The 19,781-nt window shown below is 35.4% G+C and overlaps 1 protein-coding gene across 1 annotated transcript in view; it reads left to right on the top strand.

Annotated features, from left to right (window-relative positions):
- The window catches only part of EFHB (EF-hand domain family, member B), a 39,313-nt gene extending 23,964 nt beyond the window's left edge, over window positions 1-15,349 (top strand). Inside the window, exons 3-14 of the mRNA XM_009888948.1 lie at window positions 184-246; window positions 1,168-1,311; window positions 3,072-3,252; window positions 3,863-3,973; window positions 5,856-5,985; window positions 6,356-6,439; window positions 8,226-8,293; window positions 9,694-9,848; window positions 10,673-10,880; window positions 11,257-11,466; window positions 11,997-12,178; window positions 15,185-15,349. Of these exons, the coding sequence (XP_009887250.1) occupies window positions 184-246; window positions 1,168-1,311; window positions 3,072-3,252; window positions 3,863-3,973; window positions 5,856-5,985; window positions 6,356-6,439; window positions 8,226-8,293; window positions 9,694-9,848; window positions 10,673-10,880; window positions 11,257-11,466; window positions 11,997-12,178; window positions 15,185-15,349 (1,701 nt within the window). The remainder of the gene's footprint in view (window positions 1-183; window positions 247-1,167; window positions 1,312-3,071; window positions 3,253-3,862; window positions 3,974-5,855; window positions 5,986-6,355; window positions 6,440-8,225; window positions 8,294-9,693; window positions 9,849-10,672; window positions 10,881-11,256; window positions 11,467-11,996; window positions 12,179-15,184) is intronic.
- Window positions 15,350-19,781: the final 4,432 nt, after the last annotated feature.

Raw genomic sequence — 19,781 nt, 5'->3', positions numbered from 1 at the left:
CTCATCTCGCTGCCGTCCCCTCCCTGCCCAAAAAATGCCTGTGGCTCCTTTTCTTTCCCCTTTTATCAAAATGGGGACAATTAGACAACATTTCGTGCCAGCTGTCGGATCCCAGTTTGGCGAGTTGTGCTTATTAGTACAATGGGTTGGGTTATGCCTTATTTTTTTCATTGTATTGTTTAGGCTGGAAAGTTGCTTCCCACTGGTGATAGAGCTGTGAGTTGCCTCACTGAGGTTTTACCCAGGGTGAGTTGGTTTTTCAGTCGCTCCTTGTGAAACTTTTGTAATAATTTCCCGTTAGTGATTGTGCTTTGAGACAGGCCCTATAAAAAACCCCAAACAAACAAAAAAGAAGATCAGGGAAACCTTGGTAATTTTTTCTACATCCCTTCTCTTTAGAAACTTCTTTTTTTTCAATGTTAGTTTTTGTCACATGGGATCATAAAGAATAGCTCGTAGGATTGTAAAACACTTCTGGCAGTTATTTTTCACACTGCACATTTTACAAAATAAACCATGCCTGCTTAGATGGGACTAAACAGAATTGGTTTAGAAAGTTTTTCTCTTGTAATATAAATATAGTGATTATTATTAGGAATTACTATTACTTCTGATGGAGGCCCTTCTTCATTATCAAGGATGCACCTCAGAATTGTGCTTCCCACTGGCCCTGCCCCATGTCCCTGAAGAGTCAGAGGGTACTGAGGCACAAACGGATCCCTTAAATCGCAGCTCTCCCTTTAAGTGGGTAGTTTAAAAAAAAAAAAAGTTAACTGTGGTTAAAATAATTTCTGAAATTGCTTCATTGATGGTGGAATTATTGTGAATCAAGTTAAAGGTTTCTGAAGTTAATAAATGTAACATCCACTTTTCATGAAGTACACGTGAAGAAGCTATTATCCATCTTAAAGATGGAAGCAGAGAGTTGAAACTTAGCAACTCTCTCATTACTTCTGTTGCTGGTTTGATAAAATTTAGGCTGGGCTATGTTGACCTTATGCTCAGCGTATCAGCATCTGCAGGTGTGTACACGTGTTACAGTCCTCAAACTTCCTCATGTTTTGTACTTCTGTGGAATCACACTGAAATGACTGTAGTACATTTTCTTTTCATTAATATGTTGTGAAGATCTGGTGTAAAATTGTTTTTGCTTTGCCTTATATGTAGCCCATTACTCCAACGACCGTGCGAAAGTTTCGAAATACAACAAATCCAGCTCCTGGTGTTGAAAGAATATTCTACGGCAGAGCGGATGATCCTGACATTGCAGCTCACTTGACACATGGCATAGAGTCACGTTCTTCACTCAGTGTAAGAATGTGACTCGTTTACTTTTGTTTAAGAATGGACAGCTTAAGAATGTCCTTAATAAGAGCAGCTTGAAGAGCAATTTCTTCATAGTCAGGGATAAAGGTACATGGCCGAGTGATTTACGCTGCGGCATTTCACCACTGTTGTAAATTACCTGAATTCTGAGGTCAGTTCATAGGATTTAATTAGCATGATTGAAATAGGAAAACACTTGAAGTTCAGTGACTTTTATTAAATAACTGTTGCAATGACTACTGAATTATTCATTTCAACTTTTAAGTTAATGAACAGTCTCCTACCCACAAATTTTGCTGCTTTCTTCTCTACTGATTGCAGAGGTAAAACCTGTTGAGCTCTTAGCAAGAGAACTGCTATCTGAGAACATGCGTATAGTTCAGTATAATTATTATGTATTATTTCTTACCTTTGGGTTGAAACTGATTTTGTTATCTAAAAAGTGATGTTTTGGATATGTGTGCATTTTTTTGTGTGCATTTTTTACTTCAGAAATTATTTTTGTAAGATGTAATCAAACAACTGAGGAGATCATTGGTGATTTTATCACATAGTTATCGTTCAAATCTCTAGAGATAACAGTTGTATTAGCAAAATACACTTTTATGATGCATTTAATCAGCTGGGCTTGTAAATTAATAGTTTTCAATTTTACAAATGAAGTTGAGGCAAAGAGGAGTTCAGGTCTCAAAAATAAGTCTTCAGCTTGAAACACCCAAGTCCTGATACTAGAGGATGTTGAGTAGGACATTTATTAGGCATATCCAAAATGAAAAAAATCATGGTCACTTTGCATTATTAATTAAATATTAAGTAGAGGAAGAGTTGGAATCCTAGGAAGTTCTCTAAGCATGGATTTGGATCAATTGTATTTGCAACTACTGTTTTCAGTATTTCTTTCTATAACATTCAAAAAGAGTCTAATAATAAACCCTCTCTAGAGTCCCCATTACTTTGATGGGTAGCCTGAAAAATCAGATTCTTTGGGAAGATCAAAATACCCTTTTATTTTTTTTACCCAATATTTTTGGAAACTTTTTTTTTAGACAACCCCTACTCCCCCCCCCCCTTAAGTTGACCTGATTTTAGTAACATCTGTTGACTCAAGCCCAGTGTGTACCCTGGGAAAAAAAATTGTCCAACCTAGCACTAAGCTTTGAAAACCCTGCTGAAGTAATTTCTGTTGGTGTGTCATTTTAGGATGCAATATTAGTGTATATCTTGAAATACTGTCTTTATATTCTCCACTGGCAGAATTGGGAGTAGCTGTTTAGAGAATAGATAGTCTTAACTGCTGCACAATAGATGTTTTTAATCATAAGCACCAGGAGACTTCATTCCAAATATGATATAACTATAATGATTTTCACACTAATGTTTCAGTTGTATTGTAATTTGACAATAGTTTCTAATATACGCTAAGAACAGAAAGGCTGCAGTCTGAAATGTTGTAAATTAACAAGTGGAAAAACTCGCATAAAAATAAAAAGTTCTGTCTCACAATATGTATGTTATTTAGCTGGAGATTTAGCATAGCATTGATTATTAGTGGTCTTCTCTCAAAATACAGTTTTGTTTTGCAACTTGGTAGATAAAATTATATCATTGTAATCACCTAAGATCTCATTAGAACACTTACAATCAAACTTTGTTCGGGTATGTGTGAGGGGGATAGCCATATTGACGTGTGAAAGATGAAAATTTGCTCGTTTTCCTGCCTCTTGTGTTCTTTGTGATGTCTTTAGGCAGCTTCATTGATAAGTCCACTTCCTAAAACTAACTTTCAACAAAAAATACAAGACAAAAAAGAAGCAATCTACTTTAGTAATCGTCAAGCTCCCTTGGGCAGATCACATGATCAGTCTTCTATGTTACCTAAGGGCTTGGATGTAATTAATACTACATTTGGAACAAAAGTCATCCAAGGTAGGAAAATTTAGCATTAAAACATATTTCTTCTAAAAAGAAGATAATCTGCAATTTAGTATCTAGCACATATTCTATGCTTCCAACAATTCCAGCTTAATAGAAAAATTATTATTTATAGCAGTTATTGAAAGGCATACAAATGTACTAGTGTTTTTCAGTTATGATGAACAAGCAATTGAGAACGTTTTGTAACTAGTAGGGCTTTTGGCTCTGTTCCAGATCTGTCTGTAGATTTCCCTGGAGAACTGTTTAGATAGCTGACAACTTACCTTCCTTTTCCCAACTATTCTAATAGGTCTAATAAAAGATATTACCTTGACCTGTGAATCTTTCCTTCATAGGTTGGAACAAATCACATATGTGTTGACCGCGTAGCTCTCTTGCAACAGTTATGTTCGTTTCAATTTCTGTGATTTTTTTTTCCCCCTAGTCTCATGTCATTATACTGTAAGATTCCTATAGATTGACTAGAAATGTGGTAAGAAGTATCATTCTTCCACAGTATTAGCATCTTCTCTAGCAAGATATTGTTTAAAATTAAGAAACAACCAAACAAAACACCTATCCTTCACCTCCCCCAACCATATATTTATTCCTTACTTTCCAGACGTATCAGCTGGAGAGCTCATAAATCCACCAAAAACTTTTGAGGAAGTGGATAAAGACTCCAGAGAAGGACATGATCTGTATGTTCTGTCCCACAATGATTATTATGTGGGTAAGTTCAAGGGCTGATAAGAAACCGCGTGAAGAGTTCTAATGTAAATAAAGATTCTTGTTCTTCTTTGTGTCTTCAACACATAGTGTATGCTTTTTTTTTTGAGATATAAACTATTAATTTTTACTACTGTATTAATATAATGCATTAATGAAGGAGTTGGAAGCCTGATTTTTTTGGGGGTGCTATTTGAAAAGCAAAGTATTTCCAGGAAACTAGAAACTCGTAGATGCCCTTGTTGCTTATTGAGTTTGGTGTCATTTATGTCATTGAGAGCAATCAGGCTTAAAGCCACAGACTGTGAGCCCAACCCTTTCTAGTACTTTCACCTCTAGTTCCTCTTTTTTATCAGGATCCAAACATACTTTCAGGGCAGCTAGACTTTTTGATGGGGAGCTCAGCATCAAGCTCTGGTTACAGGGAATTTCAGGCTGCTCTCTGGAATGCAGGTTCCTCAGCCTACAGCATCCTGCTTGTGAGTGTGTCCCACAGCCTCTGTCTCTGCCCTTCCAGTGGGCTGTGCCTCCACTGCTTCAGCCTCTGGGGGTTGTACTTGTGTGAAGTGGTCTGCTCAGGGATGGTTACCCTCTATCTTAGAGGTCTGCACAGGGAAAAGAGTGACAAAGAGCACTCTGAAATGAAATACATGTGTTACTTTTGCAGCCACTTCTATTTTCCCCAATTCGATCATTTCCACAGACTGAGTGTCTTGTATTGCTGCTCTATAAGATCAGTATTATAATAAAATTGCCTATTGCGCTAGTACCAACAGTTTTGTAGGTGTAGACCAAAGAAATAAAAAACTGCAATACAGATATTTCAGTTGCAATAATGTAAATTTTACATGGAGGAAGTTACATCAAAGTGAAATTACAGTACTGAGTACTCGCATTGAGAAATTCTACTGCAAGTACTATTGGTATGAATTTATACTATTTGTATAAATTGGTATAAACTTGTAATTTTATTTCCTCCTTTCCCCACCTTCATTAGGTGTTTTAGTGGAATTATTCATTATCTGTTCCTGTCTCCTTTGTAACTTCTGTCCGCAAGATCATGGAGAGGCCAAGCCAAAACCAGACAGACAGCAAAAAAAAAAAAAAAAAAGTCAACTGTGTGTCCCAGTTTTGAACAATAACATAAAAATTCTATGCTTCCATACAGAGGAATCCCTTATTAGAAAGCATGCATATTTTCTGAAAGTTCAAATTACCATTCTTTTCAAAAGGTGATTGAAAAGAGCGGGAAGAAACAGAATGGCATTTTTTGCTGTGACAAGAAATACGTGCTTGCAGCTCACTTACACAGAGTACTTATGTGATATTCTTGTATGTGAAACTTCATTTTACAGGCAAGACTGAATTAATAGATTCATGAACAAGTAGTGTAATGTCTTGTTTACAGTGAAGTCAGTGGCAAAATTTCAATTGAAGTCAACGTAGCAAGAGTATACCTGAAAGTGCAGCAGCTCAAAACCCTTTATTTTCCTGTCAGCATTTTTTTTAAACAAATAATAAATGAAATGGTATGTGTCTCTGCTGAGGTACGGATATTATAAAATGATTTGTTTGCCTGACCCTCACTACTTAGGCTATCTGGTATTTTTTTATTAATTCAGACATAAAAGGAGATCCAACTGTTTTACCATGGAAGCAGTTTTTGCTTTTTATTTTGCCTTTTATCTTCACTTTTGACAATGAGATTATTCCTAACTACTTAATAAACATGGCGAATGCAGATTAGTTATCTTTAATTGAACAGAATTGTTAATTAGTTATTTGCTTTTGTTTCTTCATTTTTTGGGTCTTAAGAATGAAGATACTTAGTGCATTTTTCTTTCTGAGGTGTTTTATACAGGTTGAAATGCTTCCTTTTTCCACAGGGGAAGCAATAAATAGGAAGTATGACTCACCGAACTTCAGCAAGTCTTTTGTTTATGGAATAGAAACCCCTCACTTTGAAGATGGGCAAAGTGTATCCAAATCATTAAATTGGCTCTGTGATCTGCAATCGTAAGTTGCAATGAGTTAGCTAGTTAATTAGTGGTGTGAGTTATCAAGAAGAGTCTTCATATTTGAGGATAATTTTACATCTCGCAATCCCATTCTTAGCTGTATTGAACTGAATAGGAAATGCAAGGAGTAATTTTGAGAATAGTTTACCCAAATCAGTTCTACCATACTATAACAGCACTTGGCATGTCCTTAGCATTAAAGACACCTTTGACTTTAAAGAGCAAGATTTTTCAATTACTGATTTGTGTTTGTCTTGCAGAGGAGTTGCTGTTTCCTTCTAACATATAATAATATTTTTTAATATTACTGAAAAATTGTTGAATATTGTTAAACAAATATGAGTGAAAGTTATTTTCATAATTTGCAGGAAGAGAGCAGCAAAAATTGTATCAAAACGGAATGATGATTTCAAGGAAAAATTTCAGCCTCAGCTTGGAAAAGTCCTTGATCCGTAAGTAAGCAAAGATACCGTCCAAGAACAAAATTCACTCACATTTGCCAAGTCTCCAATATCTTTTTCTGTCTTGGGTAAAAATTATAACTGTATGCTCAATGCTTCCACTGCAGCATTCAATTACAGAAAGGCACTTTCTACTTGCCCTAATTAGGCTGATTAAGCATGCAAGTTACTAATGAGGGCTGTATTGTGTCTGTGTGCTGAAGTTAAATCTTACTGTTTAAATGGTCTATATCTGAATTGATCATATTTGCACCAAGCAAATTACAAGCACGCTGTAACACTTCATTCTTTTTTTCGTGTCCTTTACAGTTAGGAAGATTTAACAGAACTGAAATGTCTCATCTATTGTTTGGAGATTTGATCATTTTACTTTGACACTTTTTTTGGTGACCTTTATTACATCACCTGTATTCTCACTTTATTACTTCCTTGGAAAAGGACATGGAACTAAACTGTGTTATTATCTAGCAGCATATATCAATCTCAGTTGAAACATTACTATTCTTCATAAACCTCAGGTGATCTGGAAGAGCTTTTTAATTTTACAAAACAGTGCTTAGAAAGAGCTACAGTAGTCCTAAGGTACAGCATGGTCAGGATCCAGCTGTGCTACAAATCTAGGGTTCCTGAATGTATAGAAAGACTCTCTTTGTAGATGCTCTAGTTTTCTGTAAAATTATACCTGAAGACTCAACCATTATTGACTTTGATAGTGAAATTTAACTTTAAGCTCAAGATCACAGGCTTAATTGACTTTGGACAACTATGCCCATAGTACCTGTAGGGGGTGAACACAAACGTGAACCAGTTTCTCCTTTCCCCTTCACCGCGTCCTAGCTCACTGTGAAGGAGACCTGGAGTGAGAGCAACATGAGGCAGTACGGTCAGTCAGGGAATATGGGTTGCAGTGCAAGCTCACACCGCACACCAATATTACAAGACAGATAGAAGCGAACCTAATTTTATTTAGTGAATTTTAGACCATTCACATCTTATGTGTAAAACGAAAGTGATAAAATACACATGGTAGTTTTTAGATCACAGTGCTTCCATCTCTGTGTGGGTTTTTTTTTGTTTGTTTGTTTTGTATTTTAGAACAAAGCACTGATTCTCCTTTCAATTTTGATGGAGATTTCTGATTCATGTAACAGTTTTAATTATTAAACATAGAGATAAAATTAACATTGCATCTTTTTCAAATTAAGTAATAAGCAAACAGTTCTTTAATGTCACTGACAGCATCTTAATTTTCTAGTAAATAAAACTGGGCCAAGTTTTCCAGGTGGATATTGGCTTGGTTGCTGGTTTTGGTAGACAAAAAATTGCATGTTAAAAAAATGTGAGATGTGATTCAATTTTCCACTTTAGCAAAATGTAGTTTATTTGGAGACATTATATCAAGTTGGAGATCTGGTTTGTCCCAAACATTCCTAGTATTTGACTAGTGTGTTGTAAGGACTTTTCTCACTCAATAAAAAAAATATTTTAGCATGGAATGTTTTTCCTTTTAATGTGTATAAATGTTCAAAAAGTTAATGTTTACATTTGGTTGTGTTATATTAAGAACAGCAAATGTTTGAAACAGGTTTATAAAGAGATGCTTTTCTGTAATGGCAACTTTGAAGCAAAGTACTGATAAACAAATTTCAGGTGAACAATGTTTAGCATCCCTAATTACATAACAGATAATCATGTAATTTTATAATAATAGCATAGGATTTATTTTGGCTTTTAATCAACTATTTGACAATTAACAAAGAAATGTGCTTATTGACAGTATAGCAGAAACTATGAATGTTCCCCCAGGCCATACATTTGGAATGTTACTCCGTCCAGATGAACATGGTAAGTTCAGGGGCAGAATAAAATCTTATCTTGTTGATGAAACTGTGCTGAAGTAATTACTGTTGGTTGTGTAGTGTATAATTTTCCTAAAATCTTGAGGCAAAATACAAAAATCTAGCAGTGACAGTAAATTTTTGGAGGAAAAATTCGAGAATAATTGAAATTGCTAGTGGAAAAAAAAAGAAGAATTTCAGAAATAAAGGAACTAGGTTTTGGGTGATCTTTTTTTTTGTTTCTTTGTTTTTATTTTTTTTAAAGCCTCTGCCTCTGAATGTAAACAAAATGGGAAATAGCAGAAAACTCGTATTGACATCTAAGTGACAAGGTTAAAATGGCTATTTAAATAATACGTGTCTTTCCACACAATGATTTTTCCAGCACTTCTGTAAAAAGAGTAAAGATAACAAGCAATAAGTAAGAATAATAAATTTTTGAAGGTAGCAGAGAGACAGAAAACAGACTGAAAATAAAAAATTCTAAATTTTCATTATGACAAAATAGTCAACTCAAATAACCGATTTTGGGATTGATGGTGTTTTAATATCATGTTTAATGACTATGGAATACAGTGCATAGTTAGGCAGCAAAAAATATAAGTGGCTCAAAGTTATTTAACTAGTCAAAATCAGAGAAGGCTTGTTCAAATTCTGCATAAGCTTTTTTACATGCTTTACTATGTAGGGTAATAAAGTTAAATATTTTAAATGTGTAGGTGTGCTTGTCCTATAAGGAAGAGCAGAAGAAACTGAACAAAAAAATTAATTGTTAACAAGGAGAAAATAATGCGTGTACATTGCTGTTAGAAGGGAATTAGATGAGATACTGCTAGTTGTTGCTGGCCTGGGAATGAACTTGCACTCTAGAAAGTGACCTTGGTGTCTTGGGGACTTGGATGAAGACGGTAGCTCAGCGTACCAGAGTGTTTAAAAATGCAAATAAAGTTAGGATACAAAGAGTAACACAAAACTAGTACATTGTCTTTCTAGAAATCAATGGTATATAATTTTCTGAAATATTAAATTGACTTTTCCATTGGTTCTTGTAAGTATCTTGAAATACGACAGACCGAAAGGGCTAGATTAATATATGTTCTTTTGCTCTCAGCTATCTGGACATCAAGTAACTCTTACTGCTGTCAGAAGCTTTTGGAAGCAGTGGATAGATTTGTGAAGCTAAATTAAGATGTTTCAAATTTTTGTGTGTTAAGTGCATGGGAGTAGAGAAATCATCATACAGACCATTTGATCTTTTAATGAAATGGCCGTATCGGATGTTCAGCAGTGCTGAAATTCAGCATCTCGAAACTGAAATTCTCTTTTTCCTTAAGACTGTAAGCCATTTTTTAAAATGTCCATTTTCTGTATATGTGCAACTAATTGAGGAAGTGTTTATTTTTATAGGAGTTGGGGATCTTCTTCACTGCCGGGTTCCATGTGAGTTCCTCCGTGGTAAAGACAGAGAGCGAGCTATCTTGGCAGCAGTTCGGCAAAGTTTGAAGAAAGCTAACTATGAGAATTTTGACATGTTACTAGAAGCATTCAGGCATTACGATAAGGTTAGTGCTTTGAAAAAATAGAAATGTAAAGCAATGCGTGACATTAGCGCTCCTGTGCTATGAAGATACAGACAGGAAGAAAAGCATAGCAAGGCAAATACAGGTGAAGACTATAAAGGCAAGGTAACTTCATAGTTATTGTATGTTTAATATACTGTGATATGCTATGGAATTAAACACAACAGTATTTGGAGCCTTTCACAACAGTATTTGGAGTATCCAAGTTAACAGCAAGCTACGGACTTGTGAGCAGAAATAATCTTAGCATTTTTTTCTCTTCAAAATTTGGTATTTCTTCTTAAAAGAAATACTGTCGAAGGGATTATGTTCATATTTCCTTCCAATCTGTACTTTTTGACTGAGTCACCAACCATCAGAATTTCATATCTTTTCTTTTTTTCTCTGTGGAAGAAAATTTATAATTGACCTTTTGTATATAACATTAGTTGCAATGAATACAGAATGATTGATGCCTTACTTTCAAAAGAAATCTTGGCTTTGCCTCAACATTTATGATTAGATTGTTATCTGATCACAATACCCTGTCACACTAACTTTCTTTTAATCTCAAATCACTCTATTACTTGTTGAAAATTATTTATTGACTCTTTTATATTCAGATATTTAATTTCTAAATTACTCAAGGTTTCTTTTTTTGCTCAGCATGTTACTCTTCTGAAATGGTGTACCTGGCGCTATGTCTGTATCTATAAACAGATATCTCTCTCTCTATATATATATAAACGCATATGGGTATGTGTTCCTTGTGGTGGAACCTTTTTATAATGGCTGTTATAACAACTGTTTTATTTTATTTATAACAGAATGGTGATGGAATGATAGACAAGGATGACCTGCGAAAGTCCTGTTTTCAGCTTAATCTGAATCTAGATGATGAGCTCCTGGATTCCTTGTTTGACTATTGTGATTTGGATAAAGATGGTCTGATTAATTATCTGGAGTTTGCAAGCTTTCTCAACTGGAAAGACAAAATGGCTGTTAAAGAATTTGAAGAAAAAATAATTACAAAAGGTAAATGGCTTAATACTGGGAAATTGTGGAGATGATCTTATTCTTAAAACAGCTACGGAAAGGACATTGCTGGTGTAGACTAGGTGCTCCTTTAGAAGGGTAGAATTTAGAGAGTCTATTTAGTCCTTGCCTGCCACCAGCAGAGCCTCAGATACAAATGTATTTCAGAACCCTGGAGTTCTGAAGTTCTGTGTTGCATGTTGAGAATGTCCCATAAATCAGGAGAAAGTAAAAAATCTCAGAATCGTTATCAGATATGACGATTAATTATGTTATCTACTTTATAATTTTTCAAGGATTCAAGCAACATTTTTCACCTCTTAGTCTATAATCTGCTGATTATAAATCCTGGCTGTACCATAACTTTTGTTTATAGGGAAGAAACTAGGTACTCCTGTTCTGCCTGAAGACACAAAGACAAATGATAAGCCACTGCTGAAGCAGGAAGATCTTGTGTTAAAAGAACCGGGAAGCTCAGAAAAAACACCAAACACGCTTACAAGATCAACAGATCATGTTGATCATGCAAATTATCAGACAACTTCTTCTCAGTATAATGCTGTAGTAGGTGGTCTCCCAACAACCTGTAAGTACAGTGGACTGTACTTCTCACTTCTGAGCGTTATTTAAGACAAAATCAGGAACAAGTTTAAAAAGTATTGCTACAGATTCTACTAATGTACAATAGTGAACTAATTTATCTAAACCAATTTTTTTAGGATTGTGGCTTGGAAGTTGGCATGGCTTGGATGTTTGGCGTGCTTAATCCATTCAAACCAAGAAATTTAATCTAGGTGTCTTTGAGAAATTATGCTAGTAATTTTAGGAGAAAAATACCTTCTTGGAATCACCTAAAATGGTTTTAGCTGGAAGTACTGGATAAGTACTAGAATATTACTGCAAGATTTCCTGTTGTCCTGCTTCATGATGTAGCTGAAGCTAGGAATTCTAAAAATACGAAAAAAGAGATAAGGAATAAAATTATATAAATTCTTATTGAACATATGTGAGATGAAGTATCACATTTTTTCTCATTTCACACAAAATGTTTTATCCTCCCTGGCACTATCTTTACATACTGGCTTTTCCATGCTACCTGTTGATTGATTTCCACAGGTTATCCAGTGTGTGGTGTTCCAACTATTCGTTCAGATCTTCCTGCTCCTCGAATTCGCCGCATCAGTGACAGAACTAATTATGGTGATGAGGGCAATGCTTATGCAGTATTGTTCCCTTCTGTCTTCAGTCAAAAAGGAGTGTATGAAAGAGACTTTTTAAAAACAAGACCAAAGGCAGAGGTATAGTGCATTTCTTCAGAATATTCTTTCAAGATAAATGTACCTCTAGCCATGTGGGAGTGGAAAGTCATATTATCAAATAACTGGTTGTAAAATTCATTGTTGCAACATTACCACCTTTCTTTACATCCATTCAACTATCTGAAAAATATGTACTCTTCCCATTCATAATTATTCATAAAGGTGGCAGATATTAATTTTATTGAGATGCAGCTTCAACAAGTAATATAAGGAAGTATGTCAAGTTATTGCTACTCTCATGCTTAAATGCTGTGTCAGATGAGGGTTGGTAATTAATCTAGGGTTTAAGAGCCTGTGGCTCATCATTTCTTCAGTGTGAGAAGAGCAAAGTAGTTGTGGAATTTCCATCCTTGCATTTATTCAAATTTCTGAGCAAGGACCCAAGCAACATGATTTAATGATAAAGTTAGCCCTGCTTTGATTACATGGTTGGATGGATGATCTCCTGAGATCTCTTCCAATCTAAGTTATTCTATGATTCTATGAGTAAGTGTCTTAAAAAGACCCACAAGAATATTTTGCAGGTGTGTAAAACTAGTTTCTATCACAGAGGGAAGTTCAGTGGAAAATTTTAACGAAGGTGTCTCTCCTAAAAAAAACTTGCAGGTTTTGCTAATAGCAAATTCAACAAACTGCTTGAATATACTTTTAAGTGCTCTGCTGAGTCACGGGCATAGGCTCCGGTCTACAGAGGACTTGTACAGTGATAGAGGATATAGGGAATCACACACCAGTGCTGTGCCAACTCATATTTTTGAAGAGAAAGATAGGATGTGAGACTGTAGAGACTTACATGGGGACTCCATGGTTTTTCTATCAGATATCTCTGGGGGCTGCTACCACTCTTTTATCTCACAGCCCAGGGCTCCTCCCACATAAATACTAAAACAACTTTGCTTCGTCTTCAGTATTCTTTACTCTTTTGCTTCTACATTTGTATGCATTTTCTAATGAAAAAATATTACGAGATTACTTCATTGCCTGAAATACAATTTATGGGACAATTGTAACAAAATGTGAAATTCCAATCTAAAATGAAAAAGAAGCCTTGACAACCTCTCCGTCTCTACTAGTCATTATATTAAATTTTCAGTCACATTTGAAAGTGGATCTGGAACTTGAGTATATATTTTACAGAAAAGAATGTTGCTAATTAGTGGGTGGGGATGTAAAAGGTGTGGTGTCATGTTCTATACATATCCATAAAATGGCTTGTCAGAATGTTGTGTACATGAGCATTTACCATTTTATAATCTAGCTCTGAAGCAGGAAATGTGTACATGCAGAATATAGCTAGCAGTAAATAGAATTCATGCTTCATTGAGAAGCCCATTATACCTGTCAAGCACTAGATAGAACTCTTTGAAGTTATGATGTGGCCTGAGATGTCATACTCCATTGTAGACTATACAGGCTATACAGAGTTCAGTACAGAACCACCTCTGAGCTTGTTAAATCACCCTATAGTTATGAAATGGACTGTTTCAGTAATTTAGTGACGGTCTTTGATTTATTTTGATATGAAGCATTGATATTTTCAAACATGTAATAGCTAATGAAATTATATGAGAGCCCAGAGTCATTTAATACTGCCAGTTTTTGTATAGGCCTATAGAAATGAATGCGAATTCTGACTATAAAGCAGTTTCATGAGGTAACTCTTCATGTTACAAAAGAACAAAATAGTTCTAGGGCCTGCTATTTTCTTCACTGGAATTTGACCTAGTCTATTGAAGAGAATAGAAGTTGTGTAACTGAGTAATAGTGTGTAATTTATATTCAACTGATAGGTAAGGGTCAGTTTAACCCCGTCTGCACACTTGATAGACTGGAGTTTAGTCAGTGGTTATTTTATGGCTGTTGATAAGCCAGGACAGAGCTGTATTTTAATATGGTGAAGCCAAGCTATGTGAGCATGTAGTCCTTTATGGTCTCTGCAGTGGTAAACTGTAATGGAATATTGCGTTTAGTTTAACTTTTAAATTTCACTAGCTTGTTGAAGATATTAGATCAAATCTGGTTTCTTTTCCTCATGAGTAATATTATTGATTTAACTAAAATAACACCTATGCTTAAAGAAACAAAATTTAGCCCATGTTTTCCTCCTGTAATTTCAGCTGGCATAAACTGTCATAGATTCATTGGCTAACATGAAGCTGTAGATTTGCTGTACTGTGAATCAGGCCTATATTTATACAACAAACCGTTTTAGAGAAAGATGACAAACAAGGCTGACTTGACTGTGTTAAAGGTCTTACTTTATCAAAGCGTTTATTAAATCTTCAGAGCATGAATATAACACACATGCGCACACACAATACAACTGAAGAAGCCAAATGTTTACTAATACTAACAAAAGCACAAGTCATGTCAATATTCTTCTAATACCACCTTCCTCTAATGAGTCAACAGGTCAGTGTAATAAGGCATGCAGTAGGAAGCATCCAAGTGAGAAATTACATGAAAAAAATATTTCTGCTGAATTACTTTGGTGTAAAACTATAGCAAGACCCAAAGTTGATGTGAACCATTTCATTTTAGTCACTTCATCCATTTATCTATACCAATTTAAGATCTTGTGTATAGTATTGTTGCTGTGAAATCCAGACAGTAATCTGATTTATGTCGGTAACTGCAAACAGCAAAAATACAGTGGATAAAACAGGACTCGACTTAGGGCTTTTAAAAAACGTTTACTTTTCCCTGAATCGTCTGTGTTTGATTTTTCTGATGTGGAAGTTACATCAACATTACTTTATTAACTAAAGACAATTTTGTACACCACAGCTTTCATCCCAATAAGATTCAGATTTACTTAAACAGGAATTTCTTTGGTTAAGGATGCAGGATGTGATCTGTAGACGTTATTTAAGAGTGGGAAAACATTCTTTGGCAAATAGAGATTGGTAATATATGTAAAAGCCAGAATCTAAATAGTTTAAAGAAAATGCTGACCAGAATTACATGAATTGTATTATTTTGTAGATTGCACAAATTCTCCGCAAAATTGGCGTGAACATTTCAGGTGAGACGTTTGAAGAGATATGGAAGCAAGCCTGTTTGGAACATCAGAAAGACGAGGTTTGTGTAGAATGCATCAGGAATATACTGGATGAGAGACATGGATCACATACAAAAACCAGTTGCTAATTCCAGTCTTTGGGCCTTGCATTATTTAAATTGACATCAGTCATAATTCTGATGCTGAATACAATAAACATTTTCAATAATGTGTGTTTACAGAACTGGAACTCACTGTTTGTTGTCTTTCTGAGTAGTGGGTTCACCACAAATATATGAATCTTACTGCTGCCATTGCAGGTAGTAGGAACTGATGTCCATAGGAATAAAAGAGGATAAAGCATGTTTGTAAATGGAATGCAAATAATTATTACAGTCTTTATTTTCTCTTTTTTACGGTGCTTCTGAGTTTAAATAATAATACTTTGAACAGGGATGCATTTTGCATTTTTTTTATTTTTTTGTTTTTCTTTTTTACTTTTAAAGGGATGGACACTTTTGAAAATACTTAAGATAAATTTTTTAGGTATGCAAGGCCTCTTAAAGATTAATATCATACAATAGCATCTTGCCTTGCTTCTAATGTTCCATGATTTCTTAACAACAAGATGGTAGCTAACAGAGATCTGGCTGTGGTATGTTACTTGTTTAAAAATTCATGTGAGAAAGTGCTTTACAGTAAGATGCTAAGGAAACGACATAGTCATGGGTGTGGGATCTAAAGTGTTGTCATGAAATACACTCCATGAGAACCAATGGATTAAGAAGTGCAAAAATAAATGCCCAGTTGTGTGGCAGAGGGCTAATATTCTTTATGCCAGCTTATGGCTATTAGGTAGTAGTAGTCAGTTTTCACAAACAAGAAAAAAGAATGGATATTTAGAGATGGATGTGCACATTACATAAAAACACGGGCTAGTTAGTCAGAAAAGTTTGGGTGGGCTTTCAGAGAGCTAACTGATCACCTGTGACCAGTGCAATTTCTTGGGAAGAGCACTTGAGGATTATTATGGATATCTCAAAGAATATATATGAAGTCCTATAAGAATAAACAATAGAAAGCAAATAATACTAACTGTGAATTGGAATGTTCACGCTTAACCAACAGGACTGAGCTTGGTACAAAAAAATGGAAATTCTTCAGTATTGACAGTGAGAATGATTACTATTAGACTTTTTCAAATTAATTGAAAAGAAAAGCCCTTGCCCAATGTAATCTTAACATACGGGATTTCAGGAAGGATATCACTTTGTCACCTATTGGTGCTTTAAATACCTTAGTAAGATTTGGAGGATGTTGTCAGCCAAAGGTTTTACTGAGTTCTACAACGTAAGTGAAGGTTCTGTATATCTTAAATACTAGGTATGCATGCTTAAAATTTCATTGTAGCGCTTTACTCACATGATTGTTAAGATTCCTCGTTAGCCAGTGTTCTAGGAGCTTGTAATTTACTGGCTTGTAACGTGAGATCCACAAGACAGACCCTTTTGTACATTATTGTTGTAGCACCAATAGTAGCTGTCTCACATGAAGGAGAAGGAATTTGCTTTCTGGTATCTCCAGGGAGCAGGTGGTAGAAATGCTGCTTGACGAAGGCAGCTTCTTTCCTGCTGTGAATGAAAGTTGTTCTGCGCTGTTGTTGCCTTGCCTTCCCATCCTTCTGGAACGCAGTGCATGCACTGGGAAGCATGCAGGAAGCAGACTGTGACTGTCCCAAGTGAAATCATGACAGAAAGATAAATGTACTGCTAATTTCAATTGAATTTATTATGTCAGGATTCCACTACCTCCAGTGAAATTCTCTGAAGCTCCTCTTCTGCGCATATAAGGTGGGAGGGAAGAATCCTTTACCTTTGTTGCAGTGCGCTTCCAAAAGCCTCAGATAAATTCTCTGCAACATTGGTGTGAACATTTCAGATGAGAGGTTTGTATGTTTTTCTCCTTCAATAGAAAGTTTTAGATGAAAGAGTTAAGCTCACTTCAGGAAAAAATGAAAAAAAAATATAAAAATTACCAGATCGGTGTGTGAGTATATATATGAGATCTGTTGTGCTTGTTCAGCAGCTGGAAATTCTGTGTACCCTATGTTTTGAATCTACTGTAAAAATACCCACTTTCATTCCTCTGCTTTCAGTAGAATCTTTCCCTTTGTCAGTGGAATGGAATTAACATTATTCTTGGACAGTCTGCTAAATAAATCCAGAATAAAGAGGACTGATGAATCATGCTTTAGTTTTTTGCCAGTTTGTGTCTAACTGCAGACTAAAGGTTTCCTTTTGAGCTTGGGTTTTAAATGAACTGGAAGTGGTTTTCACCTAAACTTACCTCTTCTGAAGCTTTATAGGATTAATCGCTGAACAGAGCTATAAATGCTACTTGTAGGTGCTTGTTTTTATCAAAATATATAGGAGGCCCCTGAAAGATTTAATTGCTGTGAAACAGGCAGTTAATTCTGAGGAGTTTCCCAATCTTTTTGTTTCCTTTTGTTAAATGCTTTATGCCCACAGAGTTTTGGTGCAGATTTTTGTATTTCATTTCTGTTTGACTTCCCAACGTGTGTGAATTCAATCACATATTTGTAGGCTTTAGAGCTGCAAGTTGTGTTCTGTGATTTTTATGGTTCCCTTAATTTCCCTTAATGTCCAATTGACAGAAAATAAAAAGTTTGCTTTCTTCTATATTGCAGCATGATTGCCTTTATCTAGGTACGGAGCGGATTTAATCAGGACAGCACACTACTTTCACCAACCTGTGGGCCGTATTCAAGGCAAAGTTTTCCAGAAAGGGTTAGCAAAACAGCTTTCACTAGGACTCACAACTCTAGGAGCAACGTACAAATTTAGTGTTTGAGTGAATTTATCTGTTAATGGTTATATTACAAAATCACAGAGATTGTAAATACGTTGACTGAGACTTTGTGGACAAATCTAGTAAACAGCAAATCCTGACGAAGGTATATATTTTGGTAAAAATCAGTGAGTTCTAGACATTTTGGGCCAAATTTTCTTCATAGAGTTTTCATAAAAACAGGCATCGGATAAAAGACAGTGCATTCAGATATTTGCGCACTATTTCTCCATTAATCTCTGTTTCACTACAACAATTATTCCAAAGAACAGATTATTTAATAATTATGAATTTTTAATTCCTTCTGTCAAATGAATTGAACTCCTCTTGAGTTCATCTTAGAGCAGATGTATTGGTTTCCAGGGACAGAGCGGGGAGGTCTTTCTTTTTACAGAGGTAGAGGCCAGTGTTTTCTTCTCCCCAAAAGCCATGCCAGGGATACCTGAGAACACTTACCTGTAAAAGATAAGGCTGAAGATTTGAATCTGGAAAAATATTTGTTATCCATTCTATATTTCTGGCTCTTAATCTTCAGAATGTGGATATTAGCGCAGAGAAGCGCACAGCTAATATGACTTGTTTGGCAGTGGCTTGTGCTACGCAAAGCAGATGTTGGACACGATTTTTCTTTTTACTGTTGTCTAATGGAAAAATTCATCTGTGCAATGACTTGTGTTTGAGATGCTGGAAGATCCAACCCACTGTCTTCCATGGAAATGTATGTATAAATAAATGTAGACCGTGCCTTGATATCATTACGACATAACTTTAATATATGTCTTAAAAAGACTAAGAATTATTGTTTCAGTAAATTAAGAATTGCTGGTTTTCAGTGATTTATCTGACTCAAATAAATTTCTTCGTCCTTGAACTCATTCTTAGAAGTGCAAGAAGAATGGCAAGTTTTGTTTGGTTGGTTGTTTTGTTTTTTAAACAACTGTATATAATTATTTGGGTGCTAAATAGAATGCTAATAACCCTTTATGCTAAGAAGAATACTTCAAATGGATGTCTAAACAGAAAAGGAGGTATTGGGGCGAAGTGCCGAGAAATATGATTTCAGTCTTCATCTTGCCAATAGATACAAATAGATAGGATATTTTTGGAATGGCTTATACGGCCTAATTAGTTGGTGTTAGCCATTAGGAGGTATTTCTTTGGAAACTGGATATTTGCATTTGACAGTCTATCAGTGGGCACCATCTGCCTGTGTGGTTTCACCTTGCTGAATGGCCAGAATGCTTTTCTAGCAGATGGGTACGAGCTTAGGCATGCCAAAGAAACACTAAATTCTACATGGTTGAGTAGTTGGGATAGGATCTATGTTTTCTTTATTACTCTTTATATTAATTTTGAAAATGCCGCTATAGATTACACAAACCTGGAGGAAAGATTTTGGCATCTTCAATCCGGATGAATCTGGAAAGGGAAAGGTAGTCAAAACAGTCTTCATTGTGTTCAGATTTGCTAAGACAGGTGCTTGTTGATTTCTGCCAAATGTGTGGGACCTCTCTGAACAGACTGGAGTAGATGGAGAACTTGTGCATCCCAGGTCCACGTTTCTGACTTCCAAATGTCATAACCGTGGAAAATATGTATTTCTCAGGACTCAAGTACCTGCAGCTGTGTTCTGGAATTATATTCTAGGAGACTAAGTGGTAAGTTCTGTAATACCTAAATAGTAAAACTTTGGTGCGTTCTGCATGTTTTCAA

The sequence above is a fragment of the Charadrius vociferus genome, unplaced genomic scaffold (genome assembly GCF_000708025.1).
Source record: "Charadrius vociferus isolate BGI_N301 unplaced genomic scaffold, ASM70802v2 scaffold217, whole genome shotgun sequence".
Taxonomy (NCBI): domain Eukaryota; kingdom Metazoa; phylum Chordata; class Aves; order Charadriiformes; family Charadriidae; genus Charadrius; species Charadrius vociferus.
This window is presented reverse-complemented; position numbering and strand designations above follow the sequence as displayed.